Genomic DNA, 15,859 nt, shown 5'->3' with positions numbered 1-15,859 from the left:
GGGTTTAACTTGTATATGATACAGTTGAGTAAACACAGAGGAGAGGCAGCCAGCCAGTATCCCAGAGTTGCGGGAGGGATAGAGAAGGAATGATCTATGCCGAAGCAGAGGCTGGGCCTCACCAATAGGCAGGTCTAGAAGCAGATCTCTCAGGTCCCTGGGTCAATCTCCGAAACTGGAAACAGACCAAGGCATCCAGAAACAATATTCCACCCTTAGAGGGTGCAGGGCAATGTCACATATGTGCACTCACTTCATTCCAGCCACCACTCTTTGAATTAAGGATTCTTATCCCCATTTTCCTTTTTCTTTTTTCTTTTTTTTGAGACAGAGTCTCATTCTATCGCCCAGGCTGGAGTGCAGTGGCGCAATCTCGGCTCACTGCAAGCTCCGCCTCCGGGGTCCACGCGATTCTCCTGCCTCAGCCTCCTGAGTAGCTGGGACTACAGGCGCCGGCCACCACGCCCGGCTCATTTTCTGTATTTTTAGTAGAGACGGGGTTTCACTATATTAGCCAGAATGGTCTCAATCTCCTGACTTCGTGATCCGCCTGCCTCGGCCTCCCAAAAGTGCTGGGATTACAGGCGTGAGCCAACTGGCCCAGCCTCTTATCCCCATTTTTCAAATGAGGAAACTGAGACTGAGAGAGTCTGCAGCTCGCCACCTTAAATTAGATAGGTCTCAATTTGGCAGAGTCAGGATGAAAACCCAGGTCTGTGACTCAAGCTGAGGTTTGCTGACCTCGTGTCCAGTGACTCTCCCTTAGCCACAGCCAGGCTAAGAGGGAGACACAGAGCATAAAGAATATAGGTATAGGCAAAGGCAAAGAAGGCTCCTGGCAAGAACGATGGATTCAGAAAGGCAGAAGGAGCCAGCAGAAGTCATCCTAAGAAGTGACAAGCCACAGACTGGGACAGAGATTTACAGCCCACATAACAAACGATTCAAATCCATCATAAAGAAATTCATAAATCAATAAGGAAAAGACCAACCACCCATAGAAAAATGGGCAACAGATACAAAAAGGCAATTCATGAGCGAGGAAACCCACTTGTGTATTTTAAAAGGAGCTGCATAACGACATAGGGCAGGGCCGTGCTTTTCCAACGTGATGTGCTTTTGAATCTCCTGGGCATTTTGTCAATATGCAGATTCTGGTGTGGTAGGTCTGGGGAGCCCTGGGAATCTGCATCTCTAACCAGCTCCCAGGTGATGTGGGTGCTGCTGATCCACTGGCCACACTTTCGAGTGGCGAGGATAAGAGTGAATTCGTAGGTAAGGATAAGAGTGAATTCAGCCAGCCAGGTCTGAATTCTGGCTCTGCCACTTAGTGGCTGCAAACCGTGGGCAAGTAACTTCACGTCTCTGTGCCTCAGTTTTCTCATGTGTAAAATGGAAATAATAATAGTCTCCATCTCCTGTGGAGGACAAAATCAGCGAATATACATAAAGCATGTAGTACAGTATGTGACAAAAGTAAAGAACTCCATAAATGTTAGCAATTGGTGGTAGCAGTAGGACTAACTAGAGAAGCGAAGGTTAAACCACATCCCATTCCACACCTACCAGACTGGCAGGTGTCAGGAAGTCTGGCAATTTCAAGAGCTGGTGAGATAGGAGCTCTCACATACTGCTGATGAGAATGCAAGGTCACTCCCTTTGCAGAGCAGTTTGCTACACTATGACTCTAGGGGTGTGTGTGTGTGTGTGTGTGTGTGTATGTGTGTGTGTTTGTGTGTAAAGAGCAGGAGAGATATGCACACTAACTAGATGTGTCTGTGTGCGTGTGTGTGTGTGTGAAGAGCAATAGAGATATGTACACTAAGATGATATTTATGTCAATGTTTTTAAAAAGCCATAAAGGCAGCACTACATATTTTTCATGCATATATACCCATATGTTAAAAATATACAAACCAGTTACCGAAGAATACATGCCATACTCAGGAAACTGATCAACTCTGGAGAGGGAGGAGAAGAAATACAACTGGGGAAAACAACAGAGGCCCTGAATTGTGCTGAAAAAAATCTGGAGCAAAACTGACTACATGTTAACATTCGTTAACTCATTGGATTCATGATTATTTGTTACATTATTTACATTGTTCTTCCTACCTTTCCATATATATATATTTTTTTCTTTTTCTTTTTTTTCTTTTTTTTTTTTTTTTTTTTGAGACAGAGTCTCCCTCTGTCACCCAGGCTGGAGTGCAGTGGTGCAATCTCGGCTCACTGGAAGCTCCGTCTCCCAGGTTTACGCCATTCTCCTGCCTCAGCCTCCCAAGTAGCTGGGACTACAGGCGCCCGCCACCATGCTTGCCTAATTTTTTGTATTTTTTTAGTACAGACAGGGTTTCACCGTGTTAGCTAGGATGGTCTCGATCTCCTGACCTTGTGATCCACCCGCCTTGGCCTTCCAAAGTGCTGGGATTACAGGCGTGAGCCACCGTGCCCAGCCACCTTTCCATATTTTTCTTAAGGTTTTGAAACATTTTTCTGGGGGCCTGGCAGGGAGAAGGATTTTGGAGCAGGTGAAGAGAGTGGGCTTGGCATGGTGTTGGGTGAGGAGGGAGGACAGAGAGGTCCACCCAGTGGGGTAGGATCTCCTGTCCTCCTCTTTCTTCAGGAATAAGGGGAAAGAAGTCTAGAGTGGGAGATGGGAAAGTTGAAGCTCAGAGAGGTTAAGTGAGCCAGCCAAGATCGCTCAGCTAGTGGTGAAACCATTTGGACTATCAGCTCCAAAACGTATGCTCTTGCTAGGAGTTTACCCAGCCCTGGCCCAGGGGTCCCAGTCAAGGCCAAGGGCCCAGCAGGGTGGAAGTGGAAGTCGTTTACTACAGCCCAAGCCATTAATCTTCATGATATAACTATCCGAACAACTGCCTCCCACCAGGACAAGAACAGGCAGTGAAAGCCCCTGCCATCAGTTCTAACTAACCAGAAAGAGAGCTGAAGGAGGGGACAACGTGGGCCCAGCATCTGAACCGTGCCCTTCAGGAGCAACTGCTGGGACACACGAGGTTGGCAGCCTGGGGCCTCTACCCTAGGCAAGACAGACAGTGAGGCTAAAAATAATTGAGGCTGGGCAGGGCATGGTGGCTCACACCTGTAATCCCAGAACTTTGGGAGGCCGAGATGGGCAAATCATGAGGTCAGGAGATCGAGACCATCCTAACACAGTGAAACCCTGTCTTTACTAAAAATACAAAAAATTAGCCAGGCGTGGTGGTGGGCGCCTGTAGTCCCAGCTACTGGGAAGCTGAGGCAGGAAAATGGCATGAACCTGGGAGGCAGAGTTTGCAGTGAGCCAAGATCGTGCCACTGCACTCCAGCCTGGGCGACAGAGTGAGACTCCATCTCAAAAAAAAAAAAAAAAAATTGAGGCTGCACATGCCAATGTTCCTGAGGCCATCTGCTGCTGTGGAAGGAGTGCTCGCTGTGCTAGGGCACTGACCATGGTATGGCCTTGCGCAAGTCCCCTCTTCTTTCCAGACTTTAGATCCCCCTTCTGTAAAATGAGGCCATTGTGCTTTCCGAGCCTCAGGTCCCTTTGACTCTGCTGATCAAAGTTCTGAGTTTCCCTGAGGGACTTTGGCAGCCCTGTTTCCACTCTTTTCAATTTCCTCCTCTAACCCTCGTATGGGCACCACCTTAAGCTGCTGCTAGAACTCTGCATCCGTCCCTCACCATTCTCCCTGCTTTATTTATTTATTTATTTATTTATTTATTTATTTATTTATTTATTTTGAGACAGAGTCTCGCTCTGTCACCCAGGCTGGAGTGCAGTGGTACGATCTCGGCTCACTGCAACCTCTGCCTTCCGTTCGTTCAAGCGATTCTCCCATTTCAGCCTCCCAAGTAGCTGGGATTACAGGCATGCGCCACCATGCCCAGCTAATTTTTGTATTTTTAGTAGAGACGGGGTTTCACCATGTTGGCCAGGCTGGTCTCAAACTCCTGATCTCAAGTGATCTGCGCACTTTGGCCTCCCAAAGTGCTGGGATTACAGGTGCGAGCCACAGCGCCCAGCCTCTCCCTGCTTTAGAATGAGACACGTCTGAGGTTAAGCAAAAGAGGACAGCAAATCCTGACAGCACTGATAGTATTTCACAGTTGTCAGGCTGGTGGACGCCAGAAAGTCTGATGGTACTAAGTGTTGACGGACATGTGATCATCAGAAATTCTCATCCACAAGGGAGGGAGTGCGAATCAACTCCACAGGTCCACAGGCTTGGAGTCAAAACTGACCTGGGTTAAAATCTCTGCTCTGCTGTTTACTCACTGTGTGGCTTTGGCAAGTTACTTAACCTCTCTGAACCCAGTTTCCACATCTGTCAAGTGGGTGTAATAATATTACCTATCTAACAGAGTTGTTGTGAAGATCAAGGGAGAGGGCGTGTGTAAGGCGGTGGTGTAGTGCCTGGAGCGCAGTAGCTGCTCAGTAAATAATATCTGCCTCCGTTCCATCCGTGCCCTCCCCTTGAGAGTGAGACTGTGAATTGGAGGGGATATGATTCCAGGAAGTTCAAGAATTGAGGCACCAGGGCCTCTCCTTCATGTCACCAGGCCCCTTGCTGCCTTTCCCCCAAGGGTTCTTGGTGACACCCTGAGCCCTGGAGAGCACAGTGCTTTCAGCACAATTGTATGTGGCTGTATCCGGACTCAGCAGACAAAAGTGCATTTCAAAGCCCGAGGAGTCTTTTTTTAGAGGAACACTTAAGAATCACAGAGTCAAGGAAGGCCAGAGGCTGAAGGGCATTAATAGGTTCAGGAATGGCAAATGGTCATCATGTCTGATACCCCTCTCCACTCTTACACCCACGGCAGGCATCACTGGTCAATCACAGTCCTGAACCCATGTTGCAGAGAGCCTTTTCCCATCAGTTGCAGTTGGCATGCCATATAAAATCTAGTTAGTGTCTTTAGCAGGGACCATGGGTGCCCTGCCCATGCTATCAACCCTTTCCATTTCAGGACATATTAGCCTAGCATGCAGTTGTCAAGTTGCCAACACTGGCATCTCCTTTCCTAAGGCAGCCCAGAGGTGCAAGGAATGAACACCCTCTGGCTAGTCTCTTTTTTTGTTTTTGAGACGAAGTTTCGCTCTTGTTGCCCAGGCTGGAGTGCAATGGCGCAATCTTGGCTTACTGCAACCTCCACCTCCCGGGTTCAAGCGATTCTCCTCCCTCAGCCTCCCGAGTAGCTGGGATGACAGGTGTCCACCACCATGCCCAGCTAATTTTTTATATTTTTAGTAGAGACAGGGTTTTACCATGTTGACCAGGCTGGTCTTGAACTCCTGACCTCAGGTGATCCACCCGCCTCTGCCTCCCAAAGTGCTGGGATGAGCCATCATGCCTGGCCTCCTCTGGCCGTTCTCAACCAGGACTGGCAGAAGCTGGCAGATTAATACCCCAGTTCCCCCGACCTTGAGTGGGATAACTCTGAGGTGCATCTTCTCCCCTGGCTTCCCCGAGTGCCCCAGCAGGGCTAAATTCCACTTGCCCACAGCGGGAACCTGCTTCATAACACACCTGTTATTGGATCCTTCTCTTCCCTGTCTCATTTCCCTCATACCACGACCAGCGTTTCCTGGGATCACTCCCAATTAAATCTACTTGCCCTCACATCTGGTCTTACAGTCTGATTCTGGGTAACCTTAAACTAAAACACCCCCTTCATCTAGTTTACATCCTTATTTTCTGGATGAAGGAACTGAGGCACAGGGAAGGGGAGTGAGCAGCCCGTCAGAGCCAGTGGTAGGGCCCTAATGAGAGTCCCGTTCTCCTGGCCGAGGGCTCAGCTCTTCAGAGTGTTACTTCCTGCCTCCCAAGGGCTGCCCCTGTGTCTGCGCCTCCCACTTGGCCTCACGTGGATTCATCATTTTATTTTCCAATGCAAAAGAAAAGGCTGATTGCAGGTTGGAAAATCTATGGGCATCAGAGGCAGGTGCAAGAACTCCTGAGCTCATTTCTGGAGGTAGACACCTCCCCTCCCTTGGACCGGGTCCTTGTACCTGTCCCTCAAGATTCCAGGGCCTTGGTTTGCTCAGCAGTGGGACAGGCTGCTAGGGAAACCCACTCCCTGGGGGCATAGAAGGGGTTGTTCAGGCAAGCAACCAACCTCCCACCTCTTCCCTACCTCGGGCACCACCTCAGGGACAGTAAAAATTCACATTGCCACGTTTCTAAGTGAAATACTTTAAAATTACATTTGCTTTATAATTTTAGTGGAAAATGCATATTCTTTCAATCTAGGTTACCTATGTAGTTGAACAGAAGAACATCAATGAGAAAATGACCCCTACTTTCTAGCCACAGAAACATTAATTCTGGGAGTTTCTGCCTGCATCTTCATACCCCTGGAACCTGAGCTCCGCCAGTTCCATCACTGATGTGGAGGACAATGCACTTCCTGAAAAGTTTCTGGGTTTCACTCCTCCCATGTGCTGTGAGACTTGGGGCAGTTTCTCTCTCTCTGAACCTCTGACTCTTCATCTGTGGAACGGGGATGAAGATTCCAGCCTCGCAATGTTGCTGTCAGATGGCAGATGAGGGAATAGCCTGGCAGGAGCGGGGCCCTCCTTTCCTTGCCTCTGCTTGGAAGGCAGCTGGCAGGGGACTGCCCACAGGGAGGGTGTGGCCTGGGCAAGGCCTCCCGCCTGTCCCTCCTCCAGATTGGCCCTGGGGACAAGGCAGGGAACCCGTGCTGAGCTCTCTGCACACAGCCCTGGCCAGGGAGCTGGAAGCTGAAGACATGAACAAGGTCTTCCCCAGGTGAGAGCTGTCCCCAGGTGAGAGCTGTCCCCAGGTGAGAGCTGTGCCCAGGTAAGAGCTGTCCCCAGGTGAGAGCTGTCCCCAGGTAAGAGCTGTCCCCAGGTAAGAGCTGTCCCCAGGTGAGAGCTGTCCCCAGGTGAGAGCTGTCCCCAGGAAAGAGTTGCCCTGACCAGGCTCCTGGTCTTGGGAGAGCAAAGCTTGGGATGAAGAGTGGGCAGTACAGAGTGGGCATACATGGGAGACACGGAGGAAAATCAGCCCCCGGCCTGCCCCGGGGCTCACTCCCAGGGTGTAGGGGACCCTACCAGTGACACAGCTATACAGTCCAGGTGGCAAGTGCTGGTATGGAAACAGAGGAGCCAGGTGGATGGGAGGGGAGAGCGGCCAGCTTTACTGGGGAGGAGGGTATCAGGGAAAGCCTCACCCAGGAGTTGCTGCCCAAGCCGGTTTGAAGGATGAATGTTTGTCAGGGGGACACCAGAGAAAAAGGCATTCCAGGCAGAGGGCACAGTGCAGGCAAAGGTGTGGAGATAGGAAGCGGGCATGAGGCATCTGGGGCGTAAGCATGCTGGGGTGTGAGGGACCCGTGGTTCCACCTAAGACTCTCTGTGACCCCTCTGAAAGCCCTGTTGTCTGCCTCCCTGAGGCTGGAGCTCACCTCACCTAAGCCCACCCCTCACTCTGTTCTCTTGGGCAGGGAGAGAATGACTACGCTGCTGCTGGACCCAAAGCCCACCCTGGAGGGGAAGGTAAAGAACCGGAGGGCCCGGGACCAGTGCCCTGTGGGGCTCCTCTGAAGCTAGCAGTTGGCTATAGAGGCATGAGGAGGCTTCGAGGCTCCCGCTTCCCCTCAGACCTCTGCCTCCAGGTTAATGTCTGCTCCCAGCTTCCTGGCCAGCCATGCTGTCAGTCACTTGCTTAATAGGGTTATTCATTCTCTCCACGCACATGCATGTATTAAGCACCTACTGTGTGCTGCCTACCTCACAGGCATCAAACTGCGTACAGTGCTCTCCTCTAACACAGGGAAAAGAACCAGCACCAAATTCCTGGCTCAGTGGGTGACCTGGGCAATTCTCTTTACCTTTGAGGGATAAAGTGACACATTTTATTTAGCCCTACTATGTGCCACTGGCCCACAGTGTGACCAGGACAGTTCTCTTTACCCTTCTGAAAACAGAAGAAGGAAGAAACACACACGTACTGAGCTTTGTATATGCCTTGGCTTGGCCCACATTTGATCAATGAGGAAACACACTGAGAGAGGCAGATTAAAATACCAGCTGTGAAGAATCCCACCCCAGTTATGTGCCTGGTGCTGCATGATCCCTTTAATCCTCAGCACAGCTCTGAGACAGGGACCCTGTTATGGGGCAATAACAGATGAGGCAGCTGAAACGAAAAGAAGTTGGGTAACCAGGCCAAGGTCACACAGCCGGGAGGTTGGAAGGCAGGGTTCAAATGTGAACTGAGGTGTCTCTGGTTACAAAGCCCCAGGGCTTCTGCTGCTCCAAGCTGGTGTCTGTTTATTTCTAAGTCCTGACTCATGATGGGCGCGGTTGTGGAAAGAATCGCCTCCTTCTCCTCATCGGTCCAGGAAGGGGACTGGCACCTAAGGGCTTTCTGGCTTTGAAGTGCAACAGCTTCACCTGGGCAGGGGCCTTGGTTCCGCGGGTTCTCCCGTTGCCCCACCTTGCGCGTGGTCTGTGCTGTACAAATATTTGAGGAGCTGCTTGGCTGATCAGGACACCTCTCCCTGCCCGGAGTCACGCTGCCTCCCTGGTTACCTGAGTTTACCCAGGTTGCTGATGGCCAAAGAGCCACCAGCTAGGGCTGTAGGGATGACAGGTTTTAGATTTATGCTGCCTCTCCTGCTATTGTCTCCCCTCCCAATGCACATCCATCCTGGAGTCCCACCGCCCCCGGCCACCTGCAACCACCAGGCCTTTATTCCTGCCACGCCCTCTGCCTGGAATGCCCTCTCTTTGCACCCTCCTCTTCTGCCTGTGGAAATCCCACTCTGCTTCTGAGGACACTGCATTGGAAATGTGAATGGATTGGAAATAACCTGGACTGACCCATACTGGGAGCCTTCTCTTGTCTCCCGGGCCCCGGGGTCAGCGTATTCACAGTGTTCACAAAGCCCCAGGCCCGGTGCGGTGGTTCACACCTATAATCCCAGCACTTTGGGAGGCCAAGGCGGGCGGATCACCTGAGGTCAGGAGTTCAAGACCAGCCTAGACAACATGGTGAAACCCCGTCTCTACTAAAAATACAAAAATTAGCTAGGCATGGTGGTGGGCACCTGTCATCCCAGTTACTTGGGAGGCTGAGGCAGGAGAATCGCTTGAACCCGGGAGGCAGCGGTTGCAGTGAGTCGAGATCATGCAACTGCACTTCAGCCTGGGCAATAGAGTGAGACTCCGTCTCAAAAAAACACAAAAAAACAAAAGCCCCCACTACATGCCTGGCTCTGGGCTGGGTTCTGGGGTCACAGGGATGAATCACACCTGCTCCTGCCCCTTTCTCTGAGGTACCTGTGGCCTGGGCAGGTCAGTAGCTCCCATGCTCCTTCAGACATGTCCATGCCTTGCCTTCCAAGTGCAATAACAAGCTGCAGAGGACAAGGACCAGGGCAAGCTGCACGGCAGGGCACCCAGGAGGTCCTCAGTAAAGCCTTCTTTTATTATTTTGTAAGCAGGAGAGAATTAAAGGAGAATTAAAGTGCAGTTCTACAAGAGTAGGGAGGTCCCCTATCACTGCTATCTCCATAGCACTTAGAATAAGGCGCGGCACATGGTAAGTCCTCAACAAGCAATAACAGACCAGACACGGTGGTACGCGCCTGTTGTCCCAGCACTTTGGGACGCTGAGGCAGGAGGACTGCTTGAGCCTAGGACTTACAGGGCGCAGTGAACTACGATCACACCACTGCACTGCAGCGTGGGCAACAGAGCCAGACCCTATCCCTAAAATATAAAAAATAATAATTTTTTAAAAAGCAATAATAATAGCTCATACTCACCACTTACTATGTGCTGAGCACTGTTCTAACACATTAACTCAACAAATTCTAATCCTCTCAACAAACTCGGAGGTAGCTACTGTGGTCCCCATTTTCCACATGAGGAATCTGAGGCACAGGGGAGTGAAGTGGCTTACTCAGTGTGGCCCAGGGAGGATGTGGTAGAGCTGGGATTCCGACGTGCATCCCGGCAGACTCCAGAATGGACAGTGAATTGGGACAGTGAAAAGGGCATGGGTTTTGGCATCAAACAGGTGTAGATTCACACGCCAGCTCTACCTGGGGTGACCTGAATCTTTTCTTCTTGAGCCCTAGTTTCCTCATTGATAAAATAAAAGTTTGTTTTGAAAAATAAAGACCATGGTTATGAAGGGCCTAATGGAGCTTCTGCCCCAAGGTGGGGGCTGGACACACAGGCGTCCATCTCTCCCAGTGTCCTGAGGAGGTCACCTGATGGCGGGTGGGAGAGGAGGCTGTCCGCCTCTGCCATTCAGTCATCTGTGGGCCCCGGGCCAGGGTGGCATCTAGTGGGGTGGGCCCACAGGCAGAACAAAGAGCATCACGGAGGGCTTGGGAGCTGCTCCTCCAGGGAAGCCATCCCTGCTCTGCTCACCCCGGTTGGGGACGGGCTGCTTGCAGCGGGCATGGCGGGAAGGGAGCTCCCTGTTCCCAGTGCTGGCCCCTATCACCACCACCCCCGGGCTTGTTTCCCCCCACACAGCAGGCTGCGGCCCCCTCTGCTGCTCGCGTCGCGGGGCCTGCCTCTCTGCCTCTCTGCTGTTCCTCCTGGCAACTCTGGCCGCCCTCATCGCCTTGGTCACCATCCTTGGACTCCCATCACGCACCCCCAGTCAGGGCAGCCAAGAAAGCGTGGGTCAGACCCGGTGGGAAGGGCATGGGGGGACACAGAGAGACGAGGGAGCCCCGACCTGCCTGGCTTCTCTACCAGATGACTTTGGACAAATTCTTTAAGGTGCACGCACAGACACCTGCACACACACTGACTGTACCAGTCTCTGAGCCTCCATTTGCACATCTGTGACATGGTTACTGAGAGGATCCAGCTCTGAAGTCACCTCCTCCAGGATGTCTTCCTAGACCCCCAGGCTGGGTTACAAGCCTCTTCTCAGCCCCACAGTCCCTATACTTCCTCTTCCCCTGGCCTGGGCACCCTGGGGTAGTGCTATCCATCTGTGTGTCCATCTCCACCATGGGGGACAGGGTCACATCCCATACATGCCTGCAGCCCCAGCTTCAGGGGTGAACAACCCCAAGACAGTGCCTGCCCTCATGGAGCTAATAATTGTTCTGAGAGCAGTCTCGACATGAATACATGTTACAGCAGGGTCCCTGGGATCCCTGAGAGTCTAGCCTCGTTGAGGAGTCAGGGTAGGCACAATGGGTATTAGTAGTCGGGGGATGCCAGGAAAAGCATCCCAGGAACAGGGAACAGCCTGTGTGGAGCCCTGAGGGGTGGGAGGAAGCAGGAAGAGAAGAAGAGACTGCAAGAGGCCAGTGTGCAGGAAGGGCTAGAGTGACAAGTGGGGCCAAGGGCCTCACAGGCTGCACCGAGAAGGGAGGTCATAGTCCAGGAGCCACGGACAGGAGATTAAGTTGGGGGCAAGTGTCACCAGGTGGATGTTTCTGCAGGATGGCTCTGCAGCCGGGCAGGGTGGGTGTAGAGGGCTGAGGCAGGGCCAGGGGCTGAGATTCGCAGCTCTCCCGCTGCCCGTGCAGGAACACAGGCCCTGAGGTGGATGCGAATACATGAGCAGCTGCAGTCATGAGTCCGTGCACGCACCTGTGTGTTTTGTGTGTCTATGGGTATATGCAGCTGTCTGTGTATGCATGTTCATGTCTGTGTGAGAGCGTGTGTGTGTCAGTGCATGTGTGCACATCTGTTGTCTGTGTATCTGTGAGTGTGCATGTAGGTGCAGCTGTCTGTGTGTGAGCATGTGTTCATGTGTGTGTGCATCTGTGTGTGTGTCTGTGTCAACATGAGTGTCTCTGAGAGTTGCTCCCCCGTCCCCCCACCCACACTAGCTGAGGCTGCCCAGGGACTGAGAGGTGGTTCACGCATGCACAAACACAAATGCACAAACCGGCTCCCATCCCCAATTATGCACACGTATACACACATGGGGCCAAGGGGTTCCCCCTACCTTGTCCGCAGGTTTCCGTCTTTTAATTCTTTGCGGCAGCCCTAGGAGTGGGTATTCCTTTTCTCCTCCCATATGGGGGGCCAATGATGACGTGTCTCAGGGGTGTTTGGGGAACTATAGAATAAAGATATGAAAGTGCTTTGCAGTTGTGCCCAGATAGAAGGAATTATGACATATGGCCCTCCAGCCAGCCCAAGTGTATTGCTTCTGACACTCTAACCTCATACCAGGAGCTTCACCATTACAACCACTTCACTGAATTGAACACTGTCCTCAGAAGCTTCCCGTGACACTGTAAATAAGTTTTCAATACAGGAGAGAACCATTACTTGTCCTGCACATTTTCTGTTCTATGTTTCTTCACAGAGATGCTTTCATTTAATCCCCACAACAGTCCCACGGGGTGTGTGCTATGATCCCCATGTTGCAGACAACCTGAGACTCAAGGTGGTCAGGTCATCTGCCCGAGATCAGGCAGCTGGCAGTGGGTAGAGCTGGGGCTTGAACCCCATTGATGGCGCTGGGTTCATCCTCCCCACTGCTCTAGCCCCTCAGGCCAGCTCTAGGTGGAGTTCAGGTGAGGAAAGTTTGTCCTTGTGAGCACCACCCCTGACCCTCCAGGGCCTTCCCCTACCCATTCAGGAGCCCAAGCTTGTATAACACTGACAAATAGGACAGGCTTCTTGTGCCATGACCAGAGGAGCTGCATTCCAGCCAGTGGGGTCTGTGATGGCGTTCGCACCTGTACCCACGGCAAGGATGAGGATGAGAGCTTGTGCCGTGAGTACCTGCTCGGTGCTGCCCCTCCCAGGGGTTCCCCCACAGCCTAATTCTCTCTGCAGCCATACTGAAGCTCAGTCATCCCTGAACACACCAGGCACCTTCACGTCCCCATGGTTTTGATGCTCCAGTGCCTTCAGCCAGGAACGCCTGCCCCGACCTGGTCCCAGTCAGGGACATACATGCCCCTACTAAGGAACGCCTTCACCCTGTGCATCTCCACTCCCAGAGAACCCGTATTCATCCCTCAAGGCAGAGTTCAAGTGTTACCTCCTCCAGGAAGCTTTCCCTGACTCCCACACGAGGTTAAATTGTCTCCTTGGGCTTCCACAGTCCCTGTGGTTCCCTGTGTCGCAGCCCTCGTCACACTGGTTGTCACTCAATTGGCACATCTGCTGCCCCCATCAGACTGTGAACTCCTCTGAGGCAGGCCCAGTCCGCTTGATATGGGGGCCCCAGCGCCTAGCACAGAGGGGTATTCAGAATGGCTTGCTGAATGAATGAGCAAATGAATGAATGGGAAGACCTGGCCCCGGACCTCAGACACCAGAATGTTCTCAGGAGAGAGAAGCCTGACCCCACAGGAGAGAGAGAGCCTGGAGGGGTGCAGTGGGTGGGGTAGGGGAGCTCATGGAGGGCGAGTCATTGCATCAAAGACCCTCAAGACGAGAAGCAATTTCAAAAACATCTAGTCCTTGCCCCAGCTCATCCCCAGTCCCCTCTTTAGCAAGCCCAACCCAGGCCACCCGGCCTCCGTTTGCACCCCCTGAGATGCAAGGGTTGGAAGGTTTTTCCATGGGAAGGTTTTCCTTGTCCCAAACTTAGAGCTGCCTCCCAGAGTGGTTCTTCCCCGATTGGTTCCAACTCTGTCTTTCTGTCAACCCTGCCCCAATAGACCATGCTTTAATCCCTGCCATCATGGTGGCGCTGCATGGATTTGAAGATTACTCCCTTGCCCCCCATGAGGGTTCTCTTGTCTAGGCCGCATCCCCTTCTCTAGGTCACAGTCAGCCCCCTTGTGACCGAGTTCCTGGCCCTCCCCATTCCATCAATGCTCCACAGAATAAATACCAACTGCCCATGTCCCCCTCCCTGGACAGGCCTCAGAAACATCCTCGGCGCTTCTGGCTGGGTCTGGGCAGTCTAAGGAACAGAAGCTTGCTCCCTCCCTGCCCGAGGTTTTCTACCTCTAGTGGTGTGGCCTGAGTTTGTGTGAATTTTTGGTAGCCCTATCACACTGCTGCCTAACAGAACACACTTTCAAGAAAGGTCCTCCGACTCTGCCTTACCAGGTGTGTGAACCCTACATCCCCTGAGCTCCGGGGCCCAACTGTAAGACTTGCACATTTATTCCTGTGATGCTCCAGTTGGAGGAGGCTTCCTGGAGGTGATGGAACTTGAACCTGAACTTGAAAGTGGAATGGTTTAGGATAGGTATTAAGGAGGCTCTTTGTGGAGGGGCATAGGATCAGCAGTGGCGTGGGGCAGGAACACACCACGGCTGGGGAGGAACTGAGGAAGTGGGGGGCAGCTCTCTGGGCCTCTGTCCAGCGATGGAGCTCTCCTCTCCCTCTGACTCTGCTGCCTCCCCAGGAAACCTTCTGCTTGCACCCTTATGGGCTGGATGGTCACTGATCCTGAGTTTGGCAACTGCCAGGGTGGCCAATCCTTCTCCAGATAACCCTCAGACAGCTGTGACCAGATGTGAACTTCTTCCTGCCTCCTCTGTCCCAGGAGATGTGCCCCAGAGCCTCCCCCGCTTCCTCGTGGCCCACTGTGGAGACCCGGCCTCCTGGATCTACTCAGACCAAAAATGTGATGGCACTAACAACTGTGGGGACTGCTCGGATGAACTGAGCCCAGGTGGGGGTCTGGGCACAGGCTGGGCTGGAGCCGGTGGCTGGGCAGCAGCCAGAGGGCAAAGGGTGACCAGGGAATCTCTAGGGCTCCCCTTTGCATGCCTTCTCTGCATCCTAGGAAGGAGTTCTCTACCCCTGCTTGAATACATCTTGTGGTGGGGTACTCACCACCACTCCAAGTGACTTTTTCTGGAGGCTCATTCTTCTGCAGTGGGGAAGTCGCCTTCAAGGGCGCAGATGAGAAAACTGGGTCCCAGAAGGTGGTCATGCAAGGAGTACATACGTGACCCTGCTGGGATTTGAACCTGGGGTTCCCTCATCTCTGCACCTCCCAATAACCCTGTGAGGAAAGCAGGGCAGGAATCATCGGCCCCAATTTGTTTGTAAGTAAACTGAGGCTTTGAGCAGAGAAAATTAGTACAGTGCATGACAGGAAGGGAGCTCAGGTGTGAACCCAGGCCTCCTGATCCAAGTCCCAAGGCCTATAGCTGCCCTAGAGTTTCCTCTCAATTTCTTCCCCAGTGGTCAATCAACAAACATTTTTTGAGCACTGGTGGGGTGCTCAGAACACACCTGGTATCAGATTCAGGTGGGGGACATCAGGAATCAAGCCTGTGTCCTACCCCCAGGACTTACATCATGCTGATGCCAAAAGGAGATGCTGGGGACCTGGAGGAATCAAGGGAGACTTCTCAGAAGAGGTGGCATTCAGGAAGACCAAGAATAGACAGGTTTCAGTAGGCAGAGGCTGGGTGTGTGGGGAGGAATGCCTGAGGCCTGAGCAGAGGAGAGAAGGCTAGGAGCACTCTCGGGGAGTCATGGCAGGTAAATGTGGCTGGACTTAGGGTAAGGAAGGGCACCCATTCATATTGCAGCCTTTACCATGTGCCTGGGACTTTGCCTGACATCCTTTGCTTAATAACAAGCTTGAGCACACTAGGAAACAGGTTCAGACAGGGTGAGCAAAGTCATATAGCCTGTGAGCTGTGGAGTCTAGATTCTCTCTGCTGCAGGAAAACTAGGAACACACTCAACCCATATTAGATAGGTTGGGGCCATGGGGAGCTAGAGCAGGTTTCAGAACTAGGGAGTGCCCTGCTGCACAGAGCATTCCAGGACACAGCAACTGCTCTCCTGCTGGCTCTTGTCTCCCCAGTGACTGTGTGCCCACCCTGTGGCCCTGGGTGGTGGCATTGTCCTTCAACCTTCTTCAAGTACTGCGACTGTATTCCGAGGCGTCTCTGCCGCGACCACATA

At 52.5% G+C, this 15,859-nt stretch overlaps 1 protein-coding gene across 2 annotated transcripts in view; it reads left to right on the top strand.

Annotated features, from left to right (window-relative positions):
* The first annotated feature begins 6,756 nt into the window (after positions 1-6,756).
* The window catches only part of LDLRAD1 (low density lipoprotein receptor class A domain containing 1), an 11,411-nt gene continuing 2,308 nt past the window's right edge, over positions 6,757-15,859 (top strand). The window contains exons 1-5 of one of the 2 annotated variants that reach the window (XM_011973800.1): positions 6,757-6,773; positions 7,470-7,525; positions 10,523-10,651; positions 12,606-12,743; positions 14,478-14,606. In XM_011973800.1, the coding sequence (XP_011829190.1) occupies positions 6,757-6,773; positions 7,470-7,525; positions 10,523-10,651; positions 12,606-12,743; positions 14,478-14,606 (469 nt within the window). Of the gene's footprint in view, positions 6,774-7,469; positions 7,526-10,522; positions 10,652-12,605; positions 12,744-14,477; positions 14,845-15,859 lie in introns of those variants that run through there. The other variant, XM_011973801.1, reaches the window with a different exon arrangement.

Source organism: Mandrillus leucophaeus, unplaced genomic scaffold (assembly GCF_000951045.1).
Source record: "Mandrillus leucophaeus isolate KB7577 unplaced genomic scaffold, Mleu.le_1.0 Scaffold14, whole genome shotgun sequence".
NCBI lineage: Eukaryota > Metazoa > Chordata > Mammalia > Primates > Cercopithecidae > Mandrillus > Mandrillus leucophaeus.
Note: the sequence above shows the minus strand (reverse complement) of the source record. Positions and strands in the feature narration are given on the sequence as shown.